Source organism: Taeniopygia guttata, chromosome 11 (genome assembly GCF_048771995.1).
Source record: "Taeniopygia guttata chromosome 11, bTaeGut7.mat, whole genome shotgun sequence".
NCBI lineage: Eukaryota > Metazoa > Chordata > Aves > Passeriformes > Estrildidae > Taeniopygia > Taeniopygia guttata.
The window spans coordinates 3072715-3090570 of NC_133036.1; the positions used below are offsets into that span (position 1 = coordinate 3072715).

Sequence of the window (17856 nt, forward strand, 5' to 3'; positions counted from 1 at the left end):
GAATGTCATTAGTTTTCAGTCAGTTAACTCATACAGAAAGTGCTGAACATCAGATATTTCTTATATTAGAGAAGTACTGCGTTCCATGTAAAGCTCATGAGAGATTCTTTTTTTAAGTCAAGGAAAAAGGAAAGGGGGAGGGTGTTTCAAGGAGGAGAGCAAAAAAAAAAGTTAAGCAAATCCAAGGATGACCTTTCAAGTGCTACAAACAGCCAAAACTCACTCTAACTCTGATCATAATACTTAGAGAAATTACAAGTCAGCATGATACTTCTCCAAGCAAAGGGAGTCACTCCTTCCCACTGAACAACTCAGAGGGTGGAGAGAGCTCTGACATTGCACATGATAAAGAGAAAACCACTGTTCTTCTAAAATACAAATATTTTGACCCACATCTACAAAGAGCCCACAAGTCTCCCAAAACAGCAGAACACATTTCCCACAGTACAACACAGCACAGATCCAGACAAAGTCAGATATCTGGAGAAGTCACAGTGGCTTTTACCATCATTTTACAGAAAGTTCATCTGTTTGCAAGAGCATCAGAGCAAAGTAGGAATAACACAAGAGCTTAGAGAAACTCTTCAAAGAGCAATCAGCAACGTTAGATCACTTTTCTTCTTCACCAGTCAGGACTTAGGCAGCTGGAACACAATCTAAGTCAGAAAACTCTCCAAGATGTGTAATAGTGAGTTTGCTCCTGCTAAATAGATGCTTCTACCAAAAAGTCTACAATACAGTGTCTTAACAGGGCAAAGGCAAAATACCGCAATTAAATAATTCTCTCTGTGTTGCCTTAAGCTACAGCTTTAAAACTGCGTGTGTGCTAAAAGGCATCTTAACACAAGGCAGATAATCACCCCACTGTCTGCTTACACAGAATTGGGAGTTACCAAACATGGCTCAACCATACCTCCTTTCATGACTGGCTACCATGTGGCAGAAATTAACCCCTGACATCATCACCACATTTCCTGGAACACAGAAACACATCAAGAGTGAGTGGTTTGTGTTGGCCTAGACAAAAAAAAAGACAAGATAAAAGTTCATGCAGGAGCTGAAGCAAAGGTTGGCTTGTAATGCTCTCAAAACAGCCATGCCCCAGCACAGGGTGCAGAACACAAAAAGGAATAAAGAGAAAGGAAGGGATGCTGTTGAGGGGATGGGGAGTGGTCAAATGGTACTACTGCCAAACACTTCACATTGTGAAATCACAGGCTGAACAGTAAAACCTTAGCAGAACAAAGCCAAAAAGATACAGGAGCAGAAGATTCTAAAATCAGATCTGCAAAACAACTAACAAACATCTACTTTTGTGTCAGCCCCGGACACAAATATACACTACAGCAAGTAGTAGAAAAAGTAAGATCAATTATACTATTTAGAAGAGGATCAGCAAGACAAAGCTTCTGAATACAAAGGTAGAAAGCAGAGGAGAAACAGTAATGTGCTGTCCTCCATCAGAGACAGCAGCAGCTATGCCATACTCTTGAATTGCTCCTAGTCCTGACTCAGATCTGACCTCCTACATGGAAATCCAGAGGTGGACTTTGCACACGGTAACTAAGCTCAGGGCTATTCAGCTTGCAAGCAGAGACAGGGTCATAAAACAAAGTAGCATTACTACAGATAATTTTATGGAAAACAACTATACTCCAGGGCATAAAAACTGTGTTTAACTGCAGCAATCAGCAATGTAAAGTATGCAAGAGCAAGTCTCAACAAGTTTGCCCTTCTTAACTCCGCAAATGAGCAGCTTCTAATGGCACACCATAAAAACCCTCTTTTCCCTTTGACATGGAAGTGAAAGTCAGAAGGTTGTATGGTTTGCTTCATGATAAGAGGGTAAGTGCAGTGATTGAATGATGTTCTAAATCCCTTAGATAAACAGAAGAATTTGATGGCTACTGGTGGGAGATGAAACTGAAGGCTGGTAATTAGAATGCAGGGGGAAAAACCCACGTAGTCTTGTTGAGGCATAATTACCTTGAACCTATGCATAGCACAGTGTGCCTCTGCCCTACACACAGCTCTGCATCACCGCCCCTCTGCCAGGATCTGTTACACAATCCCTGCCAGGCAGCCTCCAACAGCAGCTCACAGCTCTGAGTCTCGCTTTTACAGCAATCGATGGATTGCATCCTCATGACAGTACAGACCATGTGCCAGTCAATGCAAGAGCTGGGCTTCTAGGACAATGCAGGTCACTTGGGTGGAGAGAAAAGGGCAAATTAACCATTCTGCATTCAAGAAGGTGGACCTGTTGGCCAAAAATCCAGAAGACATTAGGCAAACCCAAAATGTGAATACCTGTGGTAAAAATGCTGGCATGCCATGCCTTCCACAAAGGAAGCAGCACTGTGACCATCAATACAGAGGTGGGATGATGACCACCCCTCCACCAGTCCCAGCCCCCTCCTCCCCCACCCCCTGCCCAGCCCTGCCTGGCACTGGCCTCTCATCTTCTGCTCAGCAAAATGTCATTTCATTTATATTTCCAATAAGTCTAAAGCTGCGTCCAGTCAGCAGAGCATAACTGCCAAGTTATCAAACTTCCCCATTCATCCACAAGCTAATTGAGTAAAAGCTTTTTTGGGGCAATTAGCACTTTATTCTGCATGTCAAATTCCATCTCTCTGTCCTACAGAGCACAAAGAAGATCAAGAGATGATTAAGAATGAACTGCACCTGGTACCTTTGACAGCAACAAAAATTTGGCAAAATGTATTCCCAGAACTGTTGCGACCTGTACCTCTGTTGTTCAGACATGATTTAAGACTGGTGGAAAGCCAACAACCTTCTTTTCCAAGCCATACCTAGAACCCACCACAAAATCTAAAGCCCTATTAAAAGCCTGCAAGGAAAAAAAAAAAAAATGCTACTCCATTCCCTCCAGGAACTTCTTTCTACTGTTCAGAAATGACAATTTGAAACTTGTGAAACACTGTTTCACAATCTATAGGGAACAAGTAGGCAGAATCAGGCTACAAAATAACCTCCACACACAGTTATATATAGAGAGATATATATGCAGTTACAGTATGCAAAATGTTGTCATATTCAAATTCCAGAGAGGTTTACCCTACATGCACTGCAAGGGCTGTATTTTTGAGTAGATCTTTTAAATTTAAAGACAGACATACTAAATGTCATGTATTTCAATCTGTGAAAAGACTAATATTTTTTGTGTATGTATTTTGTTATTTTGCTTGCTTAAAACAAAGATATTGTTCACTTGGCAACTGCTACAGCAGCCACTGTGAAAGATGCTCAGTCCTCCATGCATGACAAAATCCAAGTATGCTGAAAGAAATCATCCAAACCAGCTCAACTGAAAGAACAAGAACAGTACTACTCATTGCTAATGGATCACTTGGCAGCATTTAAACAGTTGCCTATTGAAAACTAAAAATTAAGAAAGAGGTTTTACTAAATCAAACAAACAAAAAAAAAAAAACCCTGAAACTTTATTATCTGAGAATAAAATTCACCTTAGTGAATTTAAGAGATGCAAAATTTCCAATTCAGGGGGTACTGAAGACAAAGGAAACTCCCCTAAAATGTAATTCAACTAGGCTTTAAACCATGTCTTAAAATGGTGCATTTTTTTTTTTTTCTCTGTAATGCAGGTCACAAAACAAAGCATTTAAAGAGCAACCTTGAACCAACAAGTTGAAGACCTTTGGACCTTTGGATCAAAGAAATCTTGCTCCATGTATCAGTGCTAATAGCAATTTTTCTATAATTTAAAGCAGCTTGCACATTATTTGTTGCATCACAATCAAAACCAGACGTCAATCCTTAACTTGGTCTTGGAAGGTGAAACTGCTAAATGCAGCTTTCCTCTCCCTGTGGCACTGGGTATCCCCCACCCTGTTACTTGCACTTCCAAACAAGGCAGTGATCACTAACTCTGATCTTTCTCAAGGTGGTTGTTCCAACCTCAGCCAATGGCATTTATTAGGTTTGGCTGCATTTCCTAGTCAATGGGACTGCAAACTACCTTAGTCTTCATTCTACACAGAACCTTAGAGCAAAAAACCAAAATTAAATTTTACATTGAAAAGCACACAAAAACTTATGCTTTAATTTTGTTGCAGCAGGGAAAAGAAAACAGATGTCACTATTTTCTTTGAGGAAGTGAAACACTGAAGAAATTTGTAAGGGGAAATTGAATAACACACACAGATCAATTTTATACACGGAAGAGAGCTATAATACAAATACAAGACACCCAAAAATGTACTTAAAGTTCTTTAGAAAAGTTCAGAGATTGTATAGGAGGTATCACTTCAGCATTATTAAAATACTCCCAAACTTAGACTCAACTCAGGTTTGGAATGGCAGCTTAGCAAGCACAGGCAGAGAGAATTAGGTAGAAAATCCATGTCTTTTCATGTACAACTGCTTAGCCTTCTAATGCAGGTGTTCTCCAAAACACCAAAAATCTGCAGTTGCAAAAGACCAACAGAGAGTTGTTTGGGTTCTTTCAACAATCTCCCCTTAGTTTTTTGCACCATGCAGACCCATGGGTACGGGAGCTGCTTTCACATCACTCAGACCTATCACAAAGATTCTTCCCAGAGTTTTTCAAATAACTGAAATACCAGAGAACCCACAAAAAGGCCCGTGTTTTCCTATATTTAGCTAAGTCTCCTGTTCACCAGCAGCTGGCACCACGATCCCCTTGGTACTGGACAGCTGCAGCCTCTCCAGCTCGGTCCTAATCACTGCAAAAATTAGAAGAAGTATGAGACATGCTTAGCAAAAGTAGCAGTTTATGCAGCAACAAGAACTTTTTTGTTTTCCTAGACAAGCATTTTAACAAATAAAACCTTACTACACTACAAGTCAATAAAATAGAGGTACTAAACCATGGGCTCCAGGAAAATGAGCTCCTCAGAAAAATTCCTTTGATTACAGGGTATGAAGAAATATACACCACCTCCTTCACCCTCCTAGCTATTATAAACAGCTAATTATGTCACAAAGCACTTTTCCACTCTCATTTTTCACATGCCAAATTCTTATCTTTCCTTATCTGAAGCAAGAGTCCACTCCTCTATGCACCTGTATTTCTGAGAAAAGCATTCTGGAATTTACCACTGCAATCACTGCTGTGCTAATTGCTGATTGTTCAAACAGAAAGAAAAAGAATTGGAAAAAAAAAAAAAAAGAAAAAAGAAAAAAGGAAAGAAAAGGAAAAAATCCCTAACAACAAAAAACCTTCCAGGACTTCTGAAGTATGACCCTGCTGCTAAGACCCCTTTCAGGATCTGCACTGAAAACCATAACTATTGCTGTGGATCCCACATATACCCTTTCTGAAAACAAATAAAAATTGATATATTTAGCACTGTCAGGACACCTTTAATATCTCCAAATTTACACATCATACTTTTCAGAGAGGGGAAACCAGATGCCAGCAGAACAGAAAAAAAAAAAAACCCTTCCCATCAAGATGCCACTACACTGAAAAAGATGCAGTCTCCCTTCCATTTTCAGTAAGAGAACAGTTAACAAATCACCAGAAAAGACAAGACAGTTCACTGACATCAGTTTTGCTATTCTCAGGTTACTTTCTTTTCTCTGAAACAATTCAGAGGTTCTGCCTCAACCCCACCCTAGGCTGCCTCCTCTATGACCTCTTTCTGCAGCTTTTGGGCAACACAAAAAATGCTGAAGACACTTGTGCTACAGAGGTTCTGCAAAAATATTCCACTATGACCACCCTAACAGCGCCATTTAGCCACACTGTGCCAGTGGAAGTTCTTAAGACAACTTAAATGTTATTTGGACAGGTTTCTGTTGTCCCATTTAGCCCTACAGTCTAATTTATTACATGACTAATTTTATCTTATCTCCGAACTTGACCAAAACACCTACATGTAAAAATTAAGCACTTTGAAGAAGAGTTTTTGAATGATTTATGTGTCCCCATTGGAAGTATCTTCAGACACATTTCATGTGAGCTTAGTTTCAAGTCTTGCAAAAGACTGAAAATCTTTACCAGTAACTTACCACACATTAAAGCAGTGAACCAGGAAGTTTAAAGTAAAAGCATGCTGCTATCACAGCAGAACTTTACCCACATTTTCCAAAGCAGCTCACTGCAAATGAGCAGCACAATCTGCTGCTGCACAAGAACACTGAACACACTGACACAGAATGTAAGCTCGAGGTAAAGGTCTCAAGTCTGGCTAGAGAAGGCAGGGCTTGGAGGAAGCCGTGTGATAACTGGAACATAAGCAGAGAAATTCCTTGGCAAAACCAAGGGTGGCAGCTGACCAAAGCTTGTTAGTGACACCAAGCTGATTAGTGTCTCATTTCCACACAAAAGTCAAGGGAAGATAAATAACTTCCCACAAGACACATGACATTTCCACACTTTGGTTAACTGGGTGCACAGTGACTGTGGAACTGAGATTTCTATTAAAGTAAAGTGCATTTGGTTTTTTAAACACTCTTCAGACCCCACTGTCCCTCTTTTTGCCCTGTGTACCCAACCTAATATGCTGGCTTTATTTCAAAGACAGAGGGGATGCCAAATTCACATTTCTCATCCCTGATGATCCATAAAGAAGGGCTCACGTGTTTATCATAGGATCACAGAATAATTCTTTGTACTTCTTTTTCTAAATGAAAGATGTCAAAGTCTATTACAAGCAGTGGCAGTCAGTGGAACCTACTTAGAAATAAAAGGCTGATTTTATTCATAAGCAAGCACTGGAACTATCTGACAAGGCTAAATTATTGCACACTGACTAATGTCTCCTTATGGAAATGGTTGACAAGAAATTCTGTTGCAGAACAGTTTCACATCTGCAGATGTGAAATCCTATCACTTGATGTCCTAAAAAAAGCAAAATTCAGGAAAAAAAAAACCCTTCAAAACCAGAGATATGACAAATGAAGGCACCAGTAAAAAGATCAAACCTAAAAAAGAATCCATCAGAATCATAAGCAACAGCCTAAGATATTGTGCAAGGAGTACTGCACAACACAGCCACTGCCCTGCAGGCTGTTACAGAGCAGCTAGGAACAGTTGCAGTGCCACGGCCACACTCTGCAAGGGCCATGTCCCTACTGAGTCACCTCAACCAACCCAATCTAACTCAGCAATCCAAACAAGTCTTGAAATCAGGCTCTAGATAGCAAGCTGACTAAATAAAATCTTCCCAGCAGAAGGCTCACCAGAACAACTGCAACCAGTTTCTCACTCTGCCTGTGGTGGAGCTACTTGATGGCACAGAAAGTCTGGAGCACAGGCACTGCTCAGGCAGCTCTGTGTGCATCCATGTGTCAGTATCCACTATGTGCACTTTGATAAGGCCACAACCTACAACTTGAACTCTTTACTCAAGTCAGTTTATCTTATCTCGAATCAGGGGCATCCCCAACACCCTCAAATCCCGCCATGAGCCCTGTAATCAGCTGCCACAAAAGGCTCTGCAGGGTCACCCTCTTGCCTCCAGTCTGCAGCCCCCAGCCAGTGCTGAACAGCTCTGAAATACTCTGCCTTCAACAGGAGCTTCCACCTCTGCTGTGTCAAATCAACACCCCGCTGTGTGAGCAGCCAGAGTAACTGCACAGGATGTAGAAACCAGCACCAAAACCAAAAGGAGTAACACAAGATCGAGTTCAGAATCCCCTCTACAGAGCTACAAACCCAAGACACCTAGGGAAAACCAGAAAAGTCTAGTGGGGAAAGAACATGCTTGTCAGGACAGGTAGGCAAGACACATATCTTTATACACACACCCTGAGGATATGAAACAATACTTAATTACTCTGAGAGTAAATTAAAAAATGGAAGGCAGTTAGAGTTCAAACAAAAACAGAACTAGCTACCATATATTAGTAGAAAAAATACTAGATATTAATCAGCTTTAAAACAGAGAGACTCAGCTAACTTCCAGCAGCGTGGCTGGGCACTGCAGTTGGGACAGCAGCACATCAGAGGCCACATCCTGCCGGTGACTGATGGACAGTGACAGGAGCCAGGTGGCTATCCTGAAGTGTGTTGGTTGCACACATCCTATAGGCAGCCTCACACCCAAATAAGAAGTGGTTTGAGTTGGCCTTCCTTTATGCACCATGGCAGCAGTTTCCACAAGCCACACTTACCAACCCATGGCCAAAGCCAGCTACTAGAAAAAGCATTCCACAAGGTGTCCACCTCGACCTGCCGAGACGGGTAAAAAACACCTGCTACCTGCATACACACAGGGACTGTAAGGTAAGTAGCCTGAGAGTAAAACAGTCTATTTTACAAAACAAATTAAAGGCCCTACACAGCCTTTAGGGCTAGTGCCTCAAACTGTCTGTGGTAATAGAAAGCTTGGGAAAAGCACCTCCCTTTCATCATCCTAAAACACCCACATCAGGCATGGAAAGAACGGGCATTAGGGCTATGTAAGCAACTTGGTATTCTAAACCTAAAATTTCTTTGAAAATGATACAAAGAAGCAAAGAAACTCCCAATGCACACATATTGGAGATTGAAAAGCATATTGTCAGAGAAATGAGCAAGTTAACAAGGCAGGAACTGAACTTTGTTCTTATGACAGTTGAGTATCACTCAGCAAAATAACCCTGCTGCCTTCCTTAAGCACAGGCCTGAGCAGTTACTGTACATTCAGTAACATTTGCAGTCTGAGAAGTTTGACTGCACGGGCAAGGAAGATCAGGTCAGGTGTTTACTGCTTTTTCTTTTGTTGCCTAGAGTCACTCATGATTCACCGAGAGTAAGTCAGATTCACCAGATGAACCCATGGGAAGATCCTCTTCCTAAAGGTTACAGAAAGCTAAACATAACCAAGGCAGGAAAGAAAACAAAAAAAGGAACAGATTGCACAAAGACCTAAAACAACCTTGTAGCAGGACTACACTACTGCCCAAACTAAGTGTCCTTCACGTTCCCACTAGAAACACTCACTGTATTTAACGTGATTTATATCTAAAAGTCACAGCAAAACACCCAGACAGGCTGGTATCAGCTGCCTAGTTAAAGAATGTACTTCTCACCACCCAAAATCCCCTCCTACTTACGTGATCTTCTTCAGTAATTGGAATAAATTAACCCCTAAGAAAAAGCAGCTCTGCCTGGCAGGAACAGCGGAGAGAGCCACACAAGCACAAAGCACTTGCTGTAGTATTCAAGGGCCCGGTTTGCGGAAGAGAGACCTTGCTGGGGAGCCGCGGTTTTTAAGATGATAAAAACAAGTAAAGCAGACACCGTTAAATTCGGCTAATTTAACTGAATCCTCTATCACCCGTTTATTTTGGCAGTGGAGCACTGAAAACATCTCCACGTACCCTTATCACCTCTGGAGAAGGCAGTTTGCGGGAGCACCGATAAGAGCTATACCCCGGGCCAGCCCCGCTCCCCGCCGCACCCCCGCTATCACCAAGCGGCCGGGGGGGCGGAGGGAGCCCCGGGCTGGCTCCCGTGCGCTCCGGGGAACCCCAGGGCATCCCCGGCTGCGCCCGGCGGGCTGACACCGGCGGCAGCGCTGCCCCGGCGCGCCGGGCTCCGCGTCCCGGCCGTGGCAACAGCGGAGCCGCCGCCGCCCGGTGCATCCGGGGGGCTCCTCCCCCGGGCGCCGCACCCCGAGCAGCCCGGCAGCCACGGCCAGCGCCCCCGCCTTTGTCTGTGCCGCAGCCGGCGGCGGCGGGCGGGGAGCCGCGCTCGCCCGAGCGCCCGGAGCGTGGGCACCGCCGCCCCCCGCCCCGGCCGTGCCCGCTCACCGTCGGAGCTGACGGTGTCGTAAGAGTCGCCGGGGGCGGGCGCCGCGGCCGGCTCCCGGTAGTCCACCCAGCTGAGCCCTTCTACGCTGTCGTACTCGGCGCGGGGCTTGTCCTCCACCGGCACCACGGTGAAGTGCGGCATGGCTGGCGGGGCGGAGAGGGCTCCCCGCGGCACCGCGGCGAGGCAGGCGGGACGCGGCGCGGAGCCGGCGGCGCATTCCTGCCCCGTGCGGTCACTTCCTCTCAGGAAACCGCGCTCCTCAACTCCACCCATTCCAGCGCCAGCGCCGCGGCGGCGCGGATCCCGCCGCCCCCGGGGCCGCCGGGCGAGCACCGGGCGCGGGGGTCGCTCCGCCGGGCGGCCGCGCTCGGCAGCGGGGGCGCGGAGGAGGGGCCGGAGGCGGCGAGGCCAGCGAAGGGAAGGGGGAGCCTTCCTCCCGCATTCATCGTGACAGGAGCCGGGCCCGGGGGCGGCGGGAGCGGGGCGGGGCGAGGGCCCTCCGCCCGCCGCCCTCCCTTGCGGGCGCTGCCGGGCTGCCTCGGGGAGGAAATTTCCCCTCCGCCGTGACCCGGGCTTCCTCCCCCGCCGCCGCCGCCATTTGCTAGGCGAGAGCGATGCGCGGAGAGCGGCGGTGCGGATGGAGCCGGGTGGTCCCGGAACGCCCGGTGGTGCGGGCAAGCATCAGCAAGTGCGCCCGGGCAGAGGAGCCGAGAGCCCCGCCGGGCCGGGCAGCGAGAGCACCAGTGAGGGACACCACGGCTCCCACATTCGGTTCCAGCCCGGCGTGGGGCTGGCGGACAGGCGGGAGGCGCATTGGCACGCCGAGAGCCGGGCGTGTGCAGCGTGCCGGTACCGGGCCATGTGCGGCTGTCCCCGCTCCCCGTGCCTGCCGTGGCAGCGCCGCGCTTTCCCTTCTGCTCGCTCCGAGGCCACGAAACCCTGGCAGGGACGTGGCAAGCGGAGCGAGCCCAGGGGAAACGGGGAACGTGGCGGCGCTGAGGGCGTGCGGGCAGGGCGCTGCCTGCCATTTGCATGCGGGCCGGGAGCGAGGTTTTTGGCAGCTGAATGCAAATCAGCCGGTTACTAAGGCAGCAGACGGATGGACTGTGGTCCTGCCGCTCAGCCGGGGGCTGCGGAGCCGGGGGACACCATTGTTCCGTCCCGCTCTGGAGGCAGAGCGGTGACATCGCTCAGGGCGCGCCAGCCACCCAGTCTCTTCCCCCCGAATGAGCAAAATTAGATACTGCCTTCACATTTGTAGAAGCTGGCGCCAACAGTGGGTACATCGGCCTTCATATCGTCTGTGGTAGCCTTCACATGGAGTTTAAACGTGAATTAGTATTTGGTAATGCCATTTATTGTCTGCATTTGAAAGCTGGCCTTGACAGTAGAAGGAACGTCAGAAAAAAAAAAAAAAAAAAAAAAAAAAAAAAAAAAAACAAAAAAAAAACTCTGGAAAACAATTTGTGTGTTTTACTGTGGATTATCAATTCAAACTAATTCTTCAGATTTCTGTAGAGTAAAATATTCCCTAATCAAGCAATGGGTGTACAGTGACAAGACTTTCCAGCACAGATGTAAGATTTGTCTTTGGATCACACAGGAGTCACAGGAGAATACAAAGCTTAAAGCAGAGGAAGGGGCTAAGGCTGGACCAGGGAGTGACCTGGCCCTTACCCCCAGCTTTCTGAACATGGCTTGCCTTTCTGACAAAGCACCCCCCAGGTCACTGAGAGGAAGAAAAAATTGTAGTGAGCAGGAGAGAGACAAACATAAGGGAGAATGCTTTGTTCACAAGAACTGACTAGTAAGTCTACTTTTAATTAGTTGGAGTTTGAAATGAACATAAAGGATCCATGCTGTGCAGCAGCTGCTGCCAAGGGGGTACAGGTCTCTCAGTTCACTTAGCACAGGGTTGCTGGTGGACCACCTCTGGGGCAAGTCAGAGTAATTCCACCTCTTGGTATTGATCAGACAGGTAGAAAGACTTCTAAGACTCCTGTGCTTTCATATTACCTACATTTTACTTTTGACACTCAGCTTTGTTGGGGGAAACAACAAGGATCTTCATGTGGCCATGTATATCTCTGTAAACAGCCTTATAAGTTTTGGAGGAGATTGAAAATAACACAATTTCCTCTTTTAAAAACTCCTAGTTTCTTGAAGACTTAGGACGAGATTTTTTTTTTTTTCCAGCAACCCTAAAATGAGCATGTTTGTAAATGTGGTCCCCTGAGATCTATAAAGTTTTATTAGCAATTTCTCTGATCAAGCAATAATTTTATTGCCCAATGGGCCAAAAAGTAGCATTTTCTGTTTTACTCTCTATGGTTGAATTACGTTACATTAGTATGCATGAAAGGTTTGACCTAACAAGCTAAACCCACCAAGAAAACAAGAAAATTAATTGATAAGGGACAAATAATTTTATATAGAAAAGGGGCAAGATGCTAATTCACCATTAAGCATGTTTGTCATGTTCAGTCTTCTTTCCTCTTTTCCGCTTTATAAAGCTTTTGAGTGAAAGTGTCTGGTCTAAGTAAGCTGGCCTAGAAGAAGGAGGCAGGGACTGCAAGAAATAAGTTTCCAAAGTTAATGTTTTTGAAGTCATGCTTATTCAGGAAAAAGCATTAAAAGTGGGTGCTTCCTTCTCTTGGCACTTTGGAAAGCAGATGTGGCGAGGACACACCACTCTTTAGGCACCAAAATTGCATCTATGCCATCACACAACATTTTAGTATCATAGAATCAGTGGTACTGAAATTGTAACCCATGAGCAGGAAAAGTTAAAAAGAAATTTTGACTCATGCACGTATACCAGCATCTCCCTTCTCTGGAATGGAAGCTATATCCAAATGCCTTAGGAGAGAATTGAGCCCTAGGAAACCATTCAAGTCTATTGAAGCAAAAATATTTCTTTTGTCTAAGGACAAGGGTCCTTTACTGACTTGCAGAAAGACCGTATTTAGAGCTGAGAAATTATCTACCCAGATCAACTTTGTTTAGCATCTGGTTTGTAAGAGAACACAATTTCAACCTGGATGCTTAATTTTATTTTTTTTTCTGATGATAATAAGTGACTGTTACTCTGAATGGTGTGAGTGGGCATCATAAGCTCAAAAGTCTGATATGAATATGTTGCTGGAATGAAACTGGATTATCTACAATACTACAGTATTTACCTGAAACAACATTACTGTCTTCTCATTAAATAAAAGGGATGAAAATTACCTGATTTTTACAAAGCTAAATAGAGTTTTTAGGGTTTATGGTTTCATATTGGTACAGTTTGGTCAATGAAAACAAAAAGCAGTGACAATAATTTTAATTTTCTTTCTTTTTTTTTTTTTAATCTTTCTGCACACCCCACTCCAATATCAACAGAGAAAAAATGCACTTCTAAGAAAAAATTCTGGTAGTTTCACAGAAAAAAAAAATAGTTTGTCTCTGCAGAATCTTATTAGATTATTATAAGGCTTACTAGAAAAGTATTTTCTGTATTTTCAGTAGTCTGGTTTACATTTACAGCATCAGTGAAATCAGCAGCATAAAGATCAGCAAATCCATCATGTCCCCTCTGATACACAACCAGGAACTGCTTTTAAATTCGTACTACTAATCATGTAATCCGAGGCACAGTTCAGTTCTTCATTACTAAGCCACTGGATATTTGTGAACCACCTTAAGCAGGTAAAGCTTCCAGCTGAAAAGGTCCGTGCCCTTCCACAGTAGAAAACTGTGTTTTCAACTCAAAGGCTGAATCTTCCAGAAGAGTAGTTTAGTCAACTGCTGTGGAGCCTGATAGAAATCCTCAGGGCGGGCAAGTGAGGTCAAGTTTCTCTGCAGGTGCCCCGCTCTGAAGCACGGGAAGGGAGCTTGGCTTTCCGAGCCAGGGGCTGCACATCCCCAGCTGCCAGCCAGGCTTGGCTCCCCCGTGCAGGGCTCATCCCTTCCCTGGCAGAACCCTCCGAGGTTCCCCAGCAGAGAATTCCCATCAGGGTGTGTTGGCACTTCCAGGCTTCAGCCCTCGCGAGGGACGTGGTGCACGAGCTCTGGAGCATTGTTAACTTCCAGACTTGCAACATGGGATGTTAACCTCCATCACACAACAAAAAAGCATCATCATTTCAATTCCTTCTCCAAGGAAATGATTTCCCATTTGTTTAAAGGATAGACGCTGCATCTGAAACTGTGTTTGAGAACAGCTTTTCTTATCTTTTATTCTTCCCAAATTTCATGGAGAAATATCTAATTTTAAGTAGTTTCGTTTTTTCTAACTAGGAGAATCAAGGCCAAACGAAAAGTATCATCTGTAGAAATAAGTCATTAGATTGCAATTCTGATAATTTTTTTTAAAATCATCTCTAAAATTCTGTTGCCCTAACACAGCAGGGAATCTGTGACTGTTATTTATTTGTTTGAAAGATTTTTCCCACTAGAGTGGAAGCCGGGTGACAAATGGCCAAGAGCTGACCATCAGAAATAAAATAACAAAACAAAATTCATCTCTGCCAAGGCACAGTTTCCCAGGATAATCAGGCTTGGCAGGAATTCTGCCAGTTCATGGCCAGCATTTCACCAGAGTGAACTTCAGTTTTCAGCACATTCCTGCTTTTCCACATGTGAGGATCACACCAGCCTTGTGGACAAAGCAACCTGGAACGGACAACGTGGTTGTGAAAGTTTCCCACTCATAAAGAACAGGATCCAGTGCCCATGGCAAGGACAGGCAGTGGCTGGAAGAGATCCTTTGGAGAGGACCACGAGAGGAACACCCCTGTAATAAATGCTTGTAGGAGATACAATGTGCAACCCTCCACAGGCCATTTCCAGGAGAAAAGTGAGGCAAGGAAAAGCCTTGTCTGCTTTGTAGCCAAACAGGAGTTCTTCTGCTAAAGAAAACTGGAAATTTTGTTACTCTGCTAGAAAACATATCACAGCTCAAACATTAAAAGACCACAAGAGGACACTATAGTGCCACTTACCTTCAAAGTTTATTTACTTTAAGGAACTTCTGCTTCACTTGTAAAATTATTTATAACTGTATCTGATGCACGGAATAGCCATTTCTACAAAGAAACTTTGTAGAAAGTTCATCTTTAGAGACTGAAAAGTTGTGTTGTCTTTGAGGTACCATTTCTTTCCTACTCACCCAGGTTCTGCCCATTCAATAAGAACAACTATATCAAGGTTTTCTACAACAAACTTGTTAAACATGGCAGTAATTTTTTGTGTAGAATTAAGATGCTGGAAAAAAATATTACTCTGTGGATCAATTTTCAGATCAGTTACATTTTTAGCATGGGTAGATTTGTCATAGTCTATTTAATTTTTAATAAAGGGCTCAGAGAGGAAACTGAGCACAGGCCTAGACAAGATTCTTGAGATGCTGAGTTTATCTACAGATAGAAACTCAGAAAGATTAATCCACATCCAAAGCTGTATTAAACTTTTTTCAAATGTTTGTATTCCAGACTAAAGGGACCTTCTTTTGATTTGTGTGATGAAATTTGTATGAGCTTCAGTTTTATTCTCACTTAGTTTGATCTTTATTTTCTTTCTCAGCAGCAACCCTCAGGGGAGCTTGAATTCTTGTTTCCTGGGCTTTATATTTTCCTTTAATTGCAGAACTGACAGAAGAAATGTTTTATAAAACCAGATAGAGCAGGTGCTGAGAAAGGGCTTCAGAGGAAAATACCCATTATACAGAGGAAAGAATCATCTTAATGGAGTTTAAAAAAACAATCTGGGGAGAAGCAACAGCAAAATAGCAGAATTAAGTGCCTCCCGTTTGAGTTCTGATTGTTAGGGCCATAGCCTTAATTAGAAGCAGCAACATTTTTCTGCTGTAAGATAAATGCTGAACTTTGTTTACTTAGCTTGTATTTTTTTCCCCTCCACTATTTGTTGCCTCATTACAGAGAAGCAACTGAACCAAGTCCAATACCTCTCTGAGGTCAGAGTTTTTGGAAAGAGGGGTTGTTGCTTTTGTTTGCAAAAAAAAAAAAAATAGTCATAATGCAGTTATAAATAAACATAAAGGTTACTGAGGAACTTTTTCCATTTCTCTGGTGTCAGAAGATTAAAAAAAAGATATGTATAATAGCAGCAAATAACCATTCCCATGTCAAGTTGTTCCATGTAGATATAAGGCTTCTGGGTAAGATAGCAAGACAAAAAAATGAAGACCAGATTAAAAAAAAAGTTTAAAAAAAGAAAAAAAGAAAAGTAAAAGATAATTCTTTAATTCTTAAACCACTGAACCAAGCCTTGCAGAGCAGTCCAAGTAGGGTTATCCAGGATCACAGTCTGTCCTGGAAATGGTTCAGAAGATCAACTAAAATACTCTGGGTCTGCAGTTGCTCTGGGTCTGCAAATTAAATCCAACAAATCTTAAGAGCAAATAAAAGTGGGAAGAATCTTCTGGTTATTTAATTCTTTTGAAGTTAAACATGTTATGTTTTCGAAGCAGTTTGATCATTTCCATGTGTATAAATCCAGAAAGAGCAAACAGAACTGCTGCTTTCAATAGCAAATGGAAGAAATCCAAGTTGCTGCAGCCTCACTCTGCTTTTTCACTCCTCCCTTCCCTGAAACAATGAGCATGGTTAACCCAATCACTGACACCATCAGCAGGAAACTCATCCCTTGAAGGAGGAAAAGTTTTCTGCAAGACCAGCTCGCTGAAGCAGTTTAGACAAACTCCAGTGCTGTCTCCAGGAAAGGGGGAGACAACCTGCAACCAAGGGCAGAGCAGTGCAGCAGCCACAGCTGGCTCTGGCAGGAGCTGCTGGGGCACTGCTCCTCACTCCACAGCTGGAGGGGATGCAACAGCTGGCTTGGCAAAGTTGGTTCTGTGGTGCAGATGCCCACTGAGCCTTAGATGTAAAGTCAAACGAAGTTAATGAGCTCATATGCATATAGGTGGTTAGACTTAATGCACAATGTTTGCTGACCTTGAAACAGAAATATGCTGGCATGTTGCTTGAGAAACTCAAAGACATGCAAGAAGGAACGTGGATGTTAAGCAGAGCTGAGTAGTTTGTATCCAATATAAAAGATGCAGGAGTCCTTCCATGGCCCAGACAAGTCACCTGCTGGGTGGAAGTTTGGTACAGGAGCTGAACTACTCAGATTTGAGGTGACAGAACTGTCATGTGTGTCAGACCAGCAGCAGACTTTGGAGGTTTGGTCTCTAGCATCACCACTTGCCCAGATGAGACAACTCAGAACTGAAGTTATTTATTTCTGTGGATGCTACAGTCCATTAGTCAGGAAAAGGACAGTACTGGGGGAAGGGCACTGGCACCAACCTTTTAGAACCAAATCAATAGTCTGCATCAGTACTATGCCTGTAGTTCTTGGCTGCTCATATCACATATGTTAAAGCATTAGCCTTTGATTGTTTAAGGTGCCTTCAACTTTGGGTCTTTTGAAAATCAGCCTAAGGTTTTGAGATTTACAGAAATATTAATAAATATTTTCAGAATTCATGTTAGCACAACTCATTATTTAGAAGAGATAAGTCATGACTTGCATTCTTTCATTTGGCAGCCAGCAGAGCTTATTACAAAGTTTGTATCTCTGGTATATCTGGTACTTCACTGATACCAGCAGCCATAATAGAATCTGTCAGCTGAACTTGAATGCATTTGAATTACCAATGCAAATGGCTGTTATTAATTGGGGCAGGGCAAAGGCATTCAGTTGTAGCATGAATCATCCTCCCATTGGGAGGCAGAAAACAGAGTACAATCATTTTATGCTTGAGTTGTTACAAATGCAGAGTTGTGAATATTACAAGTTGCTGTCAGGGCTGGAGACACTAGCACCAGAGTGAAGGGTCACAAGTCTGAGAGCAGTCACTCTGTATCTTACATGATTTTACTTTTGAAATTAATTTCTAATAAGATGGCTTCCTACCATGCTTCAAGTTGTGTGGTTTTGATAGTTTAAGAAAAATAAATTAGCTGCATCTATTAAATAAACTAGATAACATGGATAATCAGTGCACAAGATTTCATCTGTTGATTTTGCCTTCTGATTTTGTTTCACACAAGCAGCTTAATTGAAGCATTCTGAATTAACATTGTAACTGGTAATGG

General features: G+C 43.7%; 1 protein-coding gene and 1 long non-coding RNA gene across 3 annotated transcripts in view; both read right to left on the minus strand.

The window, feature by feature from the left end:
• SLC12A4 (solute carrier family 12 member 4) overlaps positions 1 to 10172 on the minus strand; it is a 46346-nt gene extending 36174 nt beyond the window's left edge. Inside the window, exon 1 of one of the 2 annotated variants that reach the window (XM_030282721.4) lies at positions 9751 to 10172. In XM_030282721.4, the coding sequence (XP_030138581.2) occupies positions 9751 to 10024 (274 nt within the window). In that variant the 5' untranslated portion in view covers positions 10025 to 10172. The remainder of the gene's footprint in view (positions 1 to 9750) is intronic. The other variant, XM_030282722.4, reaches the window with a different exon arrangement.
• Positions 666 to 9742, minus strand: LOC140684895 (uncharacterized). Its single transcript, XR_012057838.1, has 2 exons — positions 9052 to 9742; positions 666 to 974 (listed from the first exon to the last, which is right to left on the minus strand). It is a non-coding gene; the product is annotated as an uncharacterized lncRNA (long non-coding RNA).
• Positions 10173 to 17856: the final 7684 nt, after the last annotated feature.